This window comes from Vanrija pseudolonga, chromosome 4, assembly GCF_020906515.1.
Source record: "Vanrija pseudolonga chromosome 4, complete sequence".
Lineage (NCBI taxonomy): Eukaryota > Fungi > Basidiomycota > Tremellomycetes > Trichosporonales > Trichosporonaceae > Vanrija > Vanrija pseudolonga.
Genome location: NC_085852.1, coordinates 1,153,107 through 1,167,594, shown reverse-complemented (window position 1 = coordinate 1,167,594; position 14,488 = coordinate 1,153,107). Strand labels below are relative to the sequence as shown.

Genomic DNA, 14,488 nt, shown 5'->3' with positions numbered 1-14,488 from the left:
GGAGGGGCCTCTGGGTTGGTGTGAGTGACGACGGAGCCAAATGGACCAGACTGCCCCGCTCAGCGGGGCGTTGCGACACACACACACACACACACACACACAGCCCTCCCCATTCACAGTCAAAGAATGAAGATTGACCGTGATTGGGGAGGCGTGGTGAGATACAAATGACGAAACCAGCGGAAACCTTTGTGCATGGCATTGGGTAAACAAGGCGCCGCGGCGGCGCACCGACAGACCGAAACCAAACTCCCCATTGTGCCACCATCATCGCAATGCCAACCCTTTGTGAGATGACAGAGGGACATGCATAGTTCCTACGCGCACTACGGCTTACAGGATGCTTGTAGGAGGGCACAATGCCTTGGGATCAGCCATCGGTTGTCATTGTTGCAGGATCGACGCGTTGGAAGTGGCTGGTGTGGCAGGTGGCGGATGTGCCAGTGGCACCCACGCCGCTCACTCCCCACGGGACCAGCCTCGTTTCGTTGTTACCTGGCCAAGATCTCATCCCAGCGTCCCATACACATTTAGTGTTGTTGTAGTTGCTGTCCGCAAGCCCAGAGGGCTACGATCCCGTTGAGGCCTCACCCTGCCACAACCCAACCCCCATATCCTCCTCCTCGTTCCCTCCTCGATCCCCCGTTCACCGAACGCCCTGCAGCACCGCCGACATCACCTACACGCCCCGCTGCACCCGTTGAGGCAAATAATACATGCAGTGCCACCAACTACCGCGTCTGACACGCTTACAATCGTTTTTTGGTCGTTCATGCCTTCCTTCCGGTCGCCATCTCGAGCTTGAGGGCCGCAATGGCAGCGCCTGCGGGGACATTAGTCTTCGAACAATCGTCTCTGCACGGTGTACTCACCTGGCGACAAGCCCTTAGGACACGTCCTCGAGCAGTTCATGATGGTGTGGCAACGGAAGACGGACATCGAGTTCTCGAGCTGCTCCTTGCGCTCGGCACCGTAGGCGTCACGCGAGTCGGCGATCCAGCGGTAGGCCTGCATGAGGACGGCGGGGCCGAGGTACTGGTCCTGGTTCCACCAGTACGAGGGGCACGAGGTGGAGCAGCAGGCGCAGAGAATGCACTCGTACATGCCGTCGAGCTTCTTGCGGTCCTCCTGCGACTGGTAGTACTCCTTCTCGGGAACGTTGTCGTTCTGGAGGTAGGGCTGGATCGACTTGTACTGCTTGTAGAAGAGGGTGAGGTCGGGGACGAGGTCCTTGACGACGAACACTGGGAGTGTGAGCCATGGTCATCGAGTACAAAGACGGTGCACGGTGCACACTCACTGTGAGGAAGGGGGTAGACCTTGGTGGTCTTGCTCGTGTCCTTGTCGATGCGGCACAGGCAGGCAAGGGTGTTGACACCGTCAATGTTCATGGCGCACGAACCGCAAATGCCCTCACGGCACGAGCGACGGAAAGTAAGGGTGGGGTCGACCTCGTTCTTGATCTTGATCTGCGGGGCGTCAGCTGCTGCCATCCGACCTCGTAGTCGCAGCCACTCACCAAGGCGTCGAGCATCATGGGGCCAGTCTGGTTGAGGTCGATCTTGAACGACTCGAGCTTGGGCTTCTCCGAGGGGGTGTCGGGGTTCTGGGTGATTGTTAGCCGGGGTGCGATGTGCGATGCGCAGCGCAAATTGCATAGGCCGCCGCGTTGTTGTCGCCAACACACCGTGGCAGGTGAGTGCCTCGGCGGTCACCCGCGCACGCGCACGCGCACATGCACACGCTGGTCGCTACTCACCCAGCGGTAGATCTTGAACTCCTTGATGGCGGGGGCCTTGCCGGCCGCGGGGGTCGACGTCTCTGCGGGCTGGGCAAAGGCAGCCGAGGCCGTGGTGGAGATGGGGCGGGCGAGCTGGGCGAGCTGGACGCCGCGGCGGAGGGCAGAGGTGGAGCGCATCATCTTGTAGGTCGTCGTTGTAGGCGAGTGACCAGGGAGAAGAAGGTAGAGTGGTGAGTAGTGGTTGACGAGGAGGAGGAGTGTGAGTGAGTGCGTGTCTTGTGAAGGATGTGTCGCCTAGCGCAGTGGGTGGGTGTGGGAGGGCAGCCAGCCTGGGTGCAGGGTGGTGTCGCCTGCTTGCCTGGGCTGACACTCGTCAATGGTGACGGTTTGGTTGGTTCGCGCCCTGTTACAGCCGGGTGACACCGGAGATTTGACCATACGTTGGACGGACTAGTTCGGGCATACCGCCGACAACAAAAGCAACGAGCGAATGGGCGAACAGATGTTTGACATGGGCCTGAGTGGGGTAGATTTGGTTCCGCTAATGGAGGGAGTAGATGCATTAGCTTTGGTTGCTAATGCGACCTGAAATACGCCGATGACATCGTCGAGTCTCCCCGGCATCCATCGGCTCTCTCCTCTGGCTTACATCCGTGACGCCGTGTCCATCAGAGGCGCGCGCCACCGTTGCTGCTACAACCCCCGCCGGGGCGCCACAACGGTCGAATGGGATCATGCATACACGACCTCGAGTTGGAGTGATGATAGAGTGCTACGGTTTGGCTTATGCATTTCTTCATGACGGGTGATTCAGGCAGGGCACAGTGGGGAAGGTGGAGCAGGCAGCTCGAGGCAAGGCAGCAGCAGCAGCGACAGCTCAAGGCTCCTCGCCGTCAACACCGTGGGCAGCCTTGCGGCGGTACGCCTCCTGGTCCTTGAGCCAGCGGCGGTAGGTAGCAAGGGAGACGATCTGGAGGGGGAAGGGGGAGATGGGAGGTACGAGGGAGCAGAAACGGCAAGAGGAAAACGACGTCAGCAACCACGTCCACTGCCACAACCCCCCACACCGCACCCACCTTCTCGCCGTAAAAGTCTGGCGCGGGGTTGTTGACGCTCTGACGGCTAGGGTCGGCACGCTTCGACTTTATCCTGTGGTAAAACTCGCGGTCCATGACTTCAAGAGGTGGGGGGTTGCCACGAGCGAGTTTGGGGTGCGTAACAGCAAAGATGCCATTGCCGATGGAAGGGCCGACGAGGTAGCCAAGGGCTGAAGTGTGTTAGCGAGGCGATGGGGTTGGGGAAGGTAGCAAGTGGAGGGGTGGGTATAGCATAAGGGGAGGCCGAGAAGGAGAGGAAAGCAAGGAAGGCAAGGAGGTGTCCAACTATCACACCTGGACACAAGCCCTTGCGTGCTGTCCTCCTCTTGCCTTCCCTCGACACACCACGGGTGACTTTCCCCGGGCATAAAGCATCGACGACGCTTCTGCCATTCTCCTTGGCCCATTCAACCCCACCAAAGCACCACCCATCACCTCCACACTCCACTCCATCGGTGCGCGGCTCGACTTACTCATAGCGGCGACACTGTACACGGTCAAGAATCACATTAGCGACCTCACAACCACCCAGTCAGTAACACCCACGTTCCACCACCAGCGATGACGCTACACACGTCAGCCAGTCTCACACTGCAGAACCACCCCCACCCCCTTCCCTCCACTTACAAGGGGTCGAGGCCGGCAAACTCGGGCTGGACGGCAGCAAAGTATGACGCGCCAGCAAACAGCGCACCCGCCGTCGTGGGAATGGTCGTGAGCGTCGACCACTGCTTGCGGCGCTTGCGCATAGCAAGGTACTCGGACCAGGACATGGGAAGCTTGCCGGCGGGAGTGGGCGAGCTCGACTCGCCCTCCGAGCTGGTGGTGGCGTCCGAGGACGAGAAGCGCGCGAGCACCGGGCTCGCAGTGCGCAGCTGGGCACGGCCCAGCGTCGGGACGACGGCGTTGCGGAGCGGAGCGGTCGACATGATTGTGGTGTTGTTGTTGTCAAGTGTCGCTGGGAAAGATGAGCTCTGCTCGATGCGCGTCACGACGAGCCCGACGTGCCGAGAGGACGGAGTTTGCGACCCGGCCCGCGGTGTGGCGGTGGCAAATTGGCCTGTTATGACGAGTGCGGGGTCCCCGAGGAGGCACGGGTGGGCGGCCAGGTGGACGGTGAGATGGCCGGCATGAAGGCGGATGTTGTTGCCGTTGTTGCCTCGTTGAGCGCACTCTGTCACTTGGCCACTTCACGCCACCTCACAGATCATGGCAACGGGCCGTGAGCGACACTGCTCCCATCCACAATGACCACGGCAAGCATCGCATCCAAGGGCAAGCTGCGCGAGGATGACCAGGGGGCTCAGCTCGGCCTGCTCGACCTCCCAGGCGACATCCTGAGCCAGATCGCGGCGTGGGTGACGTGTCAGCGCCAGCATCGCTAACCCACCAGCTACCTACCCCTCTCCGATGTCATCCAATTCCTCTCTCTCCACTCTGCGATCCACGAGCTCACACACTCGCACCTCACGCCGCTGCGTCCCGTGATCCGGGATGCGCTTCGGCGTGGGCCGCCATACCCGACAGCGCTGGAGGTCCTGCCGTCCATCTCGCACCTGCTCGCGGCCGACGACGGTGCGCTCTTTCTCGATGTTCTGGTCCGTGCGCCGGCCAAGTGGATTCTCGAGCGGTTCGAGCTCGGCCGGTGGCGAGACCATATCTGGCAAGAGGCATTTGACCGCCGCTTCCTCCCCAGCTGGAAACGGTACAAGCTGCCCGAGGACTCGTGGCGTGCAGCGTTCCTGCGTACCCTCGGCCGCATCGATCATCGGGCCGTCGGATGTGCTCACCACGAGAGCTGGACGCGGTTTCTTACCCTCAGGCGGAACGGGTCCGCGGCTATCAACCGCATCTACACTCGCACGTTCAACCCTATGGAGATCTACGACGAGTTGAAGTGAGTGGGAAGGATCGCAGGAAGCTGGTCTACCTTTGCTCACCCCGCAGGCACCAGAGCAATCTGGATGACTACCCGACGCAGATGCGCGTCGTGGTTCATCTCCAAGACGTGCGGATTCTCGCCGTTGGAGTGATCTCGGAGAAGCCATCCTACTACACCAACCCTAACGCGCATCTCCTGCTCCACCCTCCACTGCTTCGTCAGAGGGGCGATGTGGAGCTGGAGGAATATCGCCCTTTCAACATGGAGCAAGATACAGCTCCAGAGAAGACGAGGCGAGCCACAGCACCAGCCCTGGTTCCAGCACCGAGCTTGGTGCCGACTTCCCCTGTCCTGCAACCTGATATGGCTCCACTGGCACGCTCGACCTCCGCAGGGTCGACCTATAGCATTGGTGGCTCGGCCATTCCCTTTGGCTCGCTGGAGAACACATCCTTCTTATCGACATTAAGCAACTGGATCCCCCGGAGACGGTCGTCGACCGATGTTGACCCGGAGACTGACCGGCTCCTGATGCTTGATGGGACGAGGTTGACGACAGTGAGAAGCCGGGACGAGGATCGTCGCCGATGGAGCTTTTCTCGGTCCGGGAGAGCCAACTCTGTGTCGTCGCCTGGAGCGAGATCGACAGCCCTACCTGTGCAATTGCAGCCCGATGGACCTTCCCGGCCAAGCGTTGCATCGCCGACGCCTCCAACCACGGTTCTCCCCACGCTGCCAGAAGACCATTCGCCGCCAAAGGCCTCAATGTCCACCCCTGCGCCGCCCGAGTCAGAGGTCCGGCGCACGCCATCTCCACCACCACGCCGACTGCCCTACCCCGTGCTCACCTACCCGACACCCGCATTCAGCCACGAGCTGTACCCGAACCACACACCATCACACCAAACCCACATGATGGTGCCATCCACGGACCGACCAATTCCCGGCCAAGAGCCAGCGTTCGACTCTGTGCCGGTCGTGCGTGACCTGCGCAGCGACCACGAGGAGCGTGGCGCCGACGTTGACGGCGCGTTGTGGTCCAACAATGAGGCCGCGTGGCCTGACGGCGAGCAGATGACCGAGTGGGCTAGTCACTCGTCCACTCGGCGGCGCTGGGTCGGCCCCGTAATGTGAGTGGCCCACCTCATCAACGCCCAACTGACGCCAGCCTCATTGCGCAACTCTTCCCGTCGAGCCGCAAGGAAGCCATCCCGGTCGGCGTTGCGCGCGACGCACCCGTTGAAGGCGCCAACCCCGAGTTTGGCCCGCAGGGCAAATACATGTCGCTTGGCTGGGAGGACTTGGGCGCGCTGTTCCCGTGGATTGAGCTGCGTGGGTCTGGCGCGTTTCACGATGTGCGGCGTGCTGGGATGGGGTTTGAGACGGCCGAGAGTTAGTTTGCTAGCTGCATGCATTGGTGTGGTGGGCGTTGCGTCGTTGCGTGATTTTGTGCTTCGTTGCCACTTTGGTCGTCGTTGCGCGTTGTTGTTGCCACCGTGAGAGAGGCGGCAGCAATCCGGGTGGAGGTGGTCTCAGGTGGTGGTCGTCGTCATGGGGCGTGACCTTGTCTGGTTATAGCTGTTGCCACCGAGAACGATTCCGGGGTGCTCGACACTGGGTCACTGTGCGCTGCCGGGGTCATTGTCGTCGTTGCTTCATGTGTCTCAAACGAAGGGCGCGCTACATACAACCGTCACATTCTCCACTCACACACGCCGAGACACCTACTATCGCCCGCCGCCGCTGTTCCAGGCCAGCCAGTCGCCACCCAACCACCCAACCCAACCGCGTTATCCCCACCCACCACCCAGCACAACCCCCCCCCACACACCCCACCCACGATGGGCCGCTCGTTCCGTGTCTACCTCGCCGGCGAGGCAGTCTTCCTGTGCCGCAAGTGCGGCAACCACCTCGCCGTGCATGAGAATGTCGAGAGCAAGGTGAGTGCGGCGTGCGGGTGCTGCGGGGTGCGGGCCGGACCTGGCCGATAAGTAGTGCTGGGTGGGTGGGGGCGGCGAGGCTTGGCGCGGGGAGGACTCGAGTCTCTCTCGGGATGTGCGCGGCGAGCGAGCTGCCGCGAGCGAGTTGGGCCAGCTCTGCCGTGTCGCCGGCGCAGACCTCGCTCGCTCGCTCGCATCAGCGCCGTGCAGGTCCTCCCACGCCCACGCGCCCCCACGACCCGGTGGCAACGGCATTCTCCGCCCAGCGCACAGCCAGCTGACCCAACCAGAGCTTCCACGGGCAACACGGCAAGGCGTACCTCGTGCAGCATGTGTGCGTAAACCGAGTAGAGGGTACAGCTCACTCACGCCGCAGCGTAAACACGTACACGTCCGCCAAGGCCGAAGACCGGGAAATGCGCACCGGCGTGCACACGGTCCGCGACCTGTACTGCCAGGTGTGCCATACGTGTGTGGGGTGGAAGTATGTGAGTAGCGAGCGGCGAGCGCGCAGCGCGAGGCGCGATGCGGCGGGGTCAAGGTCGGAGTTGCGAGGTGGCATAGGCGCGATAACGCGCTGGGAGCGGCGGAGGGTGTAATGTACGGCGGGGTGATCCGCGCAGCCCCGTCACCCCACCCGCCAGCTCCCCCACCCACGACGGCAACCCCACGGCCCACCACAACCCGCGACACCGCTAACCCCCTCCCCCCCCCCCGGCAGGACTACGCCTACACCCTAGCAGAGAAGTACAAGGAGGGCAAATTCATCCTCGAGCGCGAGCTGATCACGGAGCGCGCCGACACGCGGCGCGACTTTGGCAAGCCGCGTATCGACGAGGTGGTGGTTTCGCGGCTGTGACGCCGGGGCTGGGAGCCCCGTCTGCGTATTACGCCTGCGGCGGCGGCCGCTGCTGCAGCTGGCCTGTGATCTGTTGTGTGCTGCCGGCTAGTCTCTTCCTGTTGTTAGTTTGTATGAATGTTGTGTCAAGAGTGGGAGGCTAGCGTGACGTCGGGGGCCGTGGGCTGGGGCGTACCAACATGTGGCGCGTTACAACATGTGCGTGGCACCAGTCTGAAGCTTCACCCTGTCCTCGCCGACTGTCTGGCACGCGTCGATGACAGCAGTGAGAGCAATCCAACATGCCGAAGAGCAGTACACGTGAAGTGCGCGCTACTGAGTCATGCATGGCATGCCAGCCGTTGGAAGAACAGCACACTGGCAGCACGAGCCCCACGCGACCTCCTTCTGCCGCTCTTCTCGCACCAACGCCACACGCACACACCCCGTTCCCGACTCATCAGTCCACAACACATGATACACGCTGCACACTCGCATAGCACAGCGGTAAGACGTCGCGCACGGGTGCGACGTGTTCTTGCAACAGAACGAGTCCCGACGTGATGATGATAATTTTCTCTCCTACTTTCGTGAGGACACTTGAGACAGCTGATCGGGACTCTTTTGGGCGGTGGGGGGAGCGAGCCGGTGTCTCTGGGCAGCGAAGAGGGAGGGGACAGGCAAAGTGGACAGCACGCAGCAGCACGCACGCAGCACTACGGCCGGCCGCACTTGCCCACGGCACGCACCCCAGCGTGCCCTCACAAAGCCTCCCAAGCCCGCCCCGCGTCGCGACCACATCGCATAGCGGGAAAGAACTCGCATGTGCGAAGTGCACGCTCGCTGGGAGAGGATTACCAAGCTCTAGACTGCCGAGTTATGAGGAGACTTATCAACCACTGTTAAGACTATATGATCCCAGATTGCTTTTGGTGGAGAGAGCACTGCGGTGTGGCTACATTCATAGGCCGGAGGAACCCTGTTCTTTCATACGTCAGTAGCGACTGGCATGCATTGGTAGCTTGTGAGGACGAGCAACAGAAGCATGCCATACGACACAGAAATACGACATAAAGACCTCCTCTACTCGTCGTCGAACGCGCGTGCCGGGACGTGCAGTGGCGGCAGGGTGTGGCGTGTGGCGCGGTGGCCGGTGCGGTGCTTGGGCTTTGTCGTGCTCCTTCTCGTCCTCCACCTTCTTCCAGCAAGGAGGGGAGTTCGCACCCTCCCCAAGCCCCGCACTACACGCACGCGACCTCCACCACCCCCTCCCACTCATAATCCCCAAACCCACCACACCGGCACACAGGAAGGATTAACACCACTGCGCTTGGTTTCCGACCACACGTGAGGAAACAACAGTACGTCGCTATTATGACCTGTGTTCAGCGTGCGAGCTTGCGAGCGCGCTGCGTGACGGCATGCTTGGCCCTGCTTTTGAAGTACTGGAAGACGGCCAGCCCGGCTCCGCGCCACGCCGACCCCCAAACCCGTCCTTCGCGGGCGACACAAAACGCGACCACATAGCACAGCGGTAACGAGTCCAGGCGACATTTTGACAAAAATGCAGCCCACGGGCGCTGGCCATGGCGCACTCCGTGGCGCCGTGCCACACACAGGCATGGCGCAATGGCTCGATCGTGGACTCATGCCCCGCGATCAGTGCGCAGAGACGTGCAGACTACACGGCGCTATCGCGGCTTTCATGCCACTTCCGCGTGCGCCCGCACGCCTTGGAGCCGTGCGGGCGGCACCGGTCGAGCTGGCCCTCCGCGAGTTGGATTGGGGTGCGGGGCTCTCGTCTCTGGGATGTCGGGCCGGTCGCTCTTTTGGCGACGAGGGGGGGGCTCGTTCGACGTCGACGGGTCGACGCGAAACGGCGGTCGGCACTGACTGACATGGACCCCGCACGCACACACACGGCTTGCTAACAAGCTCATGCACCCGACAAGCACACCCGATACAGTGCGTCGTGTCGGCCGCAAGCCCCTCAACCCGACGCATGCTGCGTCAGACTACGCCGGCCATGACTGTGTCCGTGATCCAAGAACAGTCACTCGCGCACCCGCGCACACCGTCTGGAATGCCATGTCTCACCTGGCGTCACGGGACGCTGTCCGTTCCTACGACTATTCGTTATCGCTGTGCGGAGTGCACCATCTGCGTCATGACGCGTGCCGTGCCGTGGAGGATAGAGGCCGCAGATCCGCTCGTTAGAGTTACGCACACTGCGGGGTGCAAGGTCATGCGCTCGCTGGCTGGGGAGGGCTGGAATCGTACGTCGTCGAAGCTGGCCCTCCCATCGCCGGGCGGGCTCACAGATCTCCCGGAACGACAGACTCCAGAAAGACTCAGCCTCATCAGCACCTCGCTGCCCTGCTCGCTCCGCGGCCATTGCCCACCCCTCCCCGCTGCTATGTCGCGCACCCGGCGCAGCGCCTCGCCCCTTGACACTCGCAGCTGCGGCAGTGGGGTGCGTCCACACCGCCGCGAGCAGCAGCAGCAGTCAGCAGCACGCCGGCGATCGCCGGGGCGATACTCGCCGTATCCGTCGCTCCGGGACGCGCCGCCGCCCGACCCCGAGCCGCCGCCTGCGCGCACCGAGCCGCTATTACACCCGCCGCCGCCGCATCACCACCTCCGCGCACGGCACCCCCAACCACAGATGATAGGTGGGTGCTGAAGAGGTTCTGCGCGCGCTGACGGCTAGACAAGGCAGTGCAGGTTGGCGACAGCGGCCTCGGCGGCGCTCGACGGCACGCCGACGCCGCTGAGCCCACGCCACCGGACGGTTCTGGCCCAAGCAGCATGCCCACGCCCCGGGCCAAGAACACGAGTTCTTCACGCCGGCGAGGTAGGTAGGTGCGCGCGAGCGTTCGTCCGTCCGCCACCAGACTCTGCCCCGTACCCCACGTCCCCGCTCACACCTCACACCGCAGTCACCGCCGCGCAGCTCGAACAGCTCGTCGCGGCCTTCACGAACAACGAGTACCCCACCACGCACGAGCGGGATGCGCTCGCGTCGCGGCTCGCCATGCCGAGTCGCAGCGTGCAGATCTGGGCAAGTGGACTCTGCACGCCGACTGGTGTTGATGCTCATACTTTATCAGTTCCAGAATCGCCGGCGGTCGCGCCGTGTGCAGGAGCGGACTGCGCGCCAGCTGTCACAGATTGACGGTTCATACGGTGGAGGAGACGATGATGAGGACAGCGGCGGCGGCGGTGTGGACGTAGACGACGACGACAGCAGCAGTAATTCCGAAGAGACGCTGCCACACAAGACGTCAGATGTGCGCAATCAGTAGTTACGTAGTGGAAAGTCACGGATTAGGCCGTGGAGCAGCCAAAGTCAAGGTACCAGATTAGAATCCGTGCGCCGTGGGCGGGTGGCGTTACTTGCCGAGCCGATTCCGTGTGGGAGCCGGATAAGGACTGGGGCGAGTGGGTTTCGTCGGTGACGGTGAGAGCGATGGCGACAGTGATCCACAAATTCGGATTAGTTTCAAGCTGCTAATTCCTTGTGGAGCAGCGGCAGCACTCGCCCTAGTCGCACGTCATATTCCTAACAACCTCTCACTGTAGAGCATCAAGTTTTCGGGACACCATGGGGAACGCGGCCTGGTGACAATTCCAGAATGGCGCAATCTAGCTGGACTGAGCACGCAATCTCAGGGTCTGCCACGTGGTTATTTTGGAGTCGCCTAGTCGCCTGGCTGCAATGGCGTGAGCACGGCGAGGCACATCACGAAGATCTTACCCTTCCTCTCGTCTTTCGGGCTTTGTGGCCTTTGCAGCAGCCTTTTGCAGCAGTCGCGCGGACAGTGACCGCACAACCACTATACATGTAACAACTCCGAGCCCCCTCTTGCACCTCTCCATCTCTCCTCCCCCCCTCACCTCACCCTCACACCCACGCACAATGGCCCCCGTCGCCATCGCTTCCCCGCCCTCGCCGACATCAGGCATCGCGGCCTCCAAGGCCGCCCTGCTGTCCGGCACCCAGACGCCCTACTCCGAGACGTCGACCGTTGTCTCCGAGGCGTCGGGCTCGCCCAAGCTCGGCGCGACCGACTCGCTCCCCCTGATCCCAGGACAGCCCGGCTACATTGCCTCGCTCGTGTCTGCACAGCAGGTCCTCCCCTCTACCTCGGCCGGCGCGACCGTCTTCTCGAGCGCCACCGAGGTGCTTGAGGCGCTCGCCGTCCAGAACTCGTCGGCCGTCTGGGTGTACGACGACGCCGTCGAGGTCGGCTTCGGCGCCCAGCTCACCGCCTGGGACAAGGCCGAGCTCCCCGGCACCGAGGGCAAGGTCTACCCCGTGCAGACGCGCGAGGGTGCCGGCCTCGAGCTCGCCGGCTACGCCAAGAAGGCCGCCAAGGGCAAGATCTCGGTCTTCGCCTCGACTGCCACTCTCCCCTTCATCGCGCCCCAGCTTGCCGCGATCGAGGGTGACGTCGTGATCCACGTCGCGGCGACCAAGGCCGACAACGAGCTCAACCTCGTTGACAGCCTCGCCACCGCTGGTGCTCTCCGCGCCCTCACTGGCCTCCCCGAGGACTGGACCGTCGTCTTCTCGGCCGGCGCCTCGGTTGTCCCCACCGGCGCTCACCTCTACGCCCAGGAGGGCAAGGTCGTGCACGTCGTCGAGTCGACTTTCACCGCCCGCGAGGTCACCTCGTACGTCTTCCCCTCGGCGGGAGCGTTCGAGGACTTCACCGTCTCGGGTGCCGGCAAGAACCTCTACCTCACCGTCACTTCCCACGCCGCCCTGACCCTCGACGCGCCCAAGGTTGTCCTCAACACGCTCTCGCCCTCGGCTGAGAAGCTCTTCAAGGCCCTCAGCGGTGCGACCGTCACCGTCGTCGGCCCCACCCGCGCCGACGCCGAGGCCCTCAAGGCTGACGTCCTCGCCCTCCTCTACTCGGCTCCCCACTCGAGCACCGCTGCCTTCCCCGCCATCAAGGCTGCCGTCACCCCCTCGGCTGCCGCCAAGGAGACCCCCGCCAAGGTCATCTCGTTCTTCACTGCTGGCGACGCTCCCCTCCCCCAGCTCGTCAACAACCTCTTCCTCTCGTCGCCCACCCTCGTGTCGGCTCTCACCCAGTACGGCACCACGTCGTTCAAGGGCACCAAGTCGGTCCTCTCGCTCTCGACTGGCGCCAGCCCCATCCTCACCCCCGAGCTCGCTTCCGACCTGATCTGGGTTTCGGACGCTACCGTCTTCAAGCACACCGACTTCCTGGCCACCGCCAAGGAGGGCGCCTCGCTTGTCCTCGAGCTCCCCTGGGTCGAGGAGGACCTTGCCAGCAAGCTCACCGCTGCTGACATTGCCACCATCCAGGCCAAGAACATCCGGGTCTTCCTCCTTGACCTCGACGCTTCCGAGGCTGCCATCCTCCCCATCAAGGAGCAGGTCGCCTTCCTCCTCCTCTACACCGGCTCCAAGGCCCTCCCCAAGGGTGTCTGGAAGGTCCTCGACGCCTTCCACGGCGGCAACCTCGGCCGTGACCAGGTCGAGGAGGCCCAGGCCGGTCTCTTCGAGATCCCCACCCAGACCGTCAAGGCCTGGGAGGTCGACCCCGAGACCGTCAACAAGACCAAGGAGGCCTGGGTCTGGGACGCTCTTGCCAACGAGCCTGTTGTTCTCGACGGCGAGGCTGGCCCCACCCTCTCGTCGTGGGAGGTCGCTGCCCGCCACATTCTCTTCCGCGAGGCCTTCTCCGTCCTTGGCGGCAAGACTGTCGAGGACGAGACTGCCGGCCCCGGCATTGCCTCGCTCCACCCCGAGCTCGCCGAGGAGACCTTCCTCGTCTCGGTCACCGAGAACCGCCGCCTCACCCCCGAGGCGTACGACCGCAACGTCTTCCACCTCGAGATCGACACCGCCGGCACTGGCCTCAAGTACGAGGTCGGTGAGGCTATCGGCATCCACGGCTGGAACGACGCCGAGGAGGTCCTCGACTTCTGCAAGTGGTACGGTGTTGACCCCGAGGCCCTCATCTCGCTCCCCAACCCCCAGATCCCTGGCACTGTTGTTACCCGCACTGTTTTCCAGGTGCTCCAGCAGCAGGTCGACCTCTTCGGCAAGCCCGGCAAGGCCTTCTACGGCGAGCTCTCCAAGGTCGCTACCGAGCGCAAGCAGTCGATGAAGCTCAAGTTCATCTCCGTCCCCGAGGGTGCCGAGCTCTTCCAGCGCTACAGCGAGGGCGAGACTGTCAACTACGCCGACGTTCTCCGCGAGTTCCCCTCTGCCCACCCCTCCATCGAGGAGCTCGTCGAGCTCATCGAGGAGATCAAGCCCCGTCACTACTCGATCGCCTCGTCGCAGGCTGCTCTCGGTGACAAGGTCGAGCTCCTTATTGTCACTGTTGACTGGGTCGACACCAAGGGCCGCACCCGCTACGGTCAGTGCACGCGCTACCTCAAGGACCTCAAGAAGGGCGACAAGGTTACCGTCTCGATCAAGCCTTCGGTCATGAAGCTTCCTCCTCTCGACTCGCAGCCTCTCATTCTCGCCGGTCTCGGCACTGGAGCTGCTCCCTTCCGTGCCTTCATGCAGCACCGCGCCTGGCAGCGCTCGAACGGCGTCGACGCCGCCTCGTCCATGTACTTCTTCGGTTCGCGTCACCGCAGCCAGGAGTACCTCTACGGCGAGGACATTGAGGCCTACCTCCAGGCTGGTATCCTCTCGCACGCCGGTCTCGCGTTCTCGCGTGACCAGCCCCAGAAGATCTATATCCAGAACAAGATGGAGGAGCAGAAGAAGGAGCTCGCCAGGCTTCTTCTCGCCGAGGGCCCCGAGGCTGGTTACTTCTACCTCTGTGGCCCCACCTGGCCCGTTCCCGACGTCTACGAGGCTCTCGTCTCGTCGCTCACCGAGGCCGGCCTTACCCGCCAGCAGGCCGAGGACCACATGGAGAAGCTCAAGGAGGAGGAGCGCTACGTTCTCGAGGTGTACTAAGCGTATCGTAATGTACGCGGTGTATAGCG

The 14,488-nt window shown here is 63.0% G+C and overlaps 6 protein-coding genes across 6 annotated transcripts; 4 read left to right on the top strand and 2 right to left on the bottom strand.

Moving 5' to 3' along the window:
• Window positions 1-700: 700 nt before the first annotated feature.
• SDH2 (Succinate dehydrogenase [ubiquinone] iron-sulfur subunit, mitochondrial) lies at window positions 701-1,985 on the bottom strand. Its single transcript, XM_062772253.1, has 5 exons — window positions 1,760-1,985; window positions 1,520-1,606; window positions 1,301-1,469; window positions 873-1,244; window positions 701-823 (listed from the first exon to the last, which is right to left on the bottom strand). The coding sequence occupies exons 1-5, from the start codon at window positions 1,919-1,921 to the stop codon at window positions 771-773; spliced, it is 843 nt and encodes a 280-aa protein (XP_062628237.1). The 5' UTR covers window positions 1,922-1,985; the 3' UTR covers window positions 701-770.
• A 633-nt stretch (window positions 1,986-2,618) lies between these two features.
• PAM17 (Presequence translocated-associated motor subunit PAM17, mitochondrial) lies at window positions 2,619-3,767 on the bottom strand (the record flags this gene model as incomplete). Its single annotated transcript, XM_062772252.1, has 5 exons — window positions 2,619-2,711; window positions 2,818-3,008; window positions 3,312-3,325; window positions 3,361-3,405; window positions 3,466-3,767. 5 exons carry the CDS (start codon window positions 3,765-3,767, stop codon window positions 2,619-2,621), a joined length of 645 nt encoding a protein of 214 aa, XP_062628236.1.
• Window positions 3,768-4,006: 239 nt separating this feature from the next.
• On the top strand, window positions 4,007-6,176 carry LOC62_04G005702 (uncharacterized protein). The gene is made up of 4 exons (XM_062772251.1): window positions 4,007-4,192; window positions 4,232-4,735; window positions 4,786-5,850; window positions 5,889-6,176. The coding sequence occupies exons 1-4, from the start codon at window positions 4,086-4,088 to the stop codon at window positions 6,115-6,117; spliced, it is 1,905 nt and encodes a 634-aa protein (XP_062628235.1). The 5' UTR covers window positions 4,007-4,085; the 3' UTR covers window positions 6,118-6,176.
• A 161-nt stretch (window positions 6,177-6,337) lies between these two features.
• YIPL (yippee-like protein) lies at window positions 6,338-7,651 on the top strand. Its single transcript, XM_062772250.1, has 4 exons — window positions 6,338-6,660; window positions 6,951-6,994; window positions 7,037-7,148; window positions 7,382-7,651. The coding sequence occupies exons 1-4, from the start codon at window positions 6,562-6,564 to the stop codon at window positions 7,517-7,519; spliced, it is 393 nt and encodes a 130-aa protein (XP_062628234.1). The 5' UTR covers window positions 6,338-6,561; the 3' UTR covers window positions 7,520-7,651.
• A 2,512-nt stretch (window positions 7,652-10,163) lies between these two features.
• Window positions 10,164-10,673, top strand: rx1 (Retinal homeobox protein Rx1; the record flags this gene model as incomplete). The annotated part of the gene is made up of 3 exons (XM_062772249.1): window positions 10,164-10,170; window positions 10,218-10,352; window positions 10,438-10,673. 3 exons carry the CDS (start codon window positions 10,164-10,166, stop codon window positions 10,671-10,673), a joined length of 378 nt encoding a protein of 125 aa, XP_062628233.1.
• Window positions 10,674-11,417: 744 nt separating this feature from the next.
• On the top strand, window positions 11,418-14,459 carry MET10 (Sulfite reductase [NADPH] flavoprotein component; the record flags this gene model as incomplete). Its single annotated transcript, XM_062772248.1, has 1 exon — window positions 11,418-14,459. The coding sequence occupies one exon, from the start codon at window positions 11,418-11,420 to the stop codon at window positions 14,457-14,459; it is 3,042 nt and encodes a 1,013-aa protein (XP_062628232.1).
• Window positions 14,460-14,488: the final 29 nt, after the last annotated feature.

Bases quoted from the DNA above. Each gene is read 5' to 3' on its own strand.
- LOC62_04G005702 (XM_062772251.1), top strand. From the start codon at position 4,086: ATGACCACGGCAAGCATCGCATCCAAGGGCAAGCTGCGCGAGGATGAC. The intron at 4,193-4,231 runs GTGGGTGACGTG...CTAACCCACCAG, and splicing joins ATCCTGAGCCAGATCGCGGC to CTACCTACCCCTCTCCGATG. The intron at 4,736-4,785 runs GTGAGTGGGAAG...CTCACCCCGCAG, and splicing joins GAGATCTACGACGAGTTGAA to GCACCAGAGCAATCTGGATG.
- SDH2 (XM_062772253.1), bottom strand. From the start codon at position 1,921: ATGATGCGCTCCACCTCTGCCCTCCGCCGCGGCGTCCAGCTCGCCCAG. The intron at 1,607-1,759 runs GTGAGTAGCGAC...ACAATCACCCAG, and splicing joins AGTTCAAGATCTACCGCTGG to AACCCCGACACCCCCTCGGA. The intron at 1,245-1,300 runs GTGAGTGTGCAC...TCACACTCCCAG, and splicing joins GGTCTACCCCCTTCCTCACA to TGTTCGTCGTCAAGGACCTC.
- YIPL (XM_062772250.1), top strand. From the start codon at position 6,562: ATGGGCCGCTCGTTCCGTGTCTACCTCGCCGGCGAGGCAGTCTTCCTG. The intron at 6,661-6,950 runs GTGAGTGCGGCG...TGACCCAACCAG, and splicing joins ATGAGAATGTCGAGAGCAAG to AGCTTCCACGGGCAACACGG. The intron at 7,149-7,381 runs GTGAGTAGCGAG...CCCCCCCGGCAG, and splicing joins CGTGTGTGGGGTGGAAGTAT to GACTACGCCTACACCCTAGC.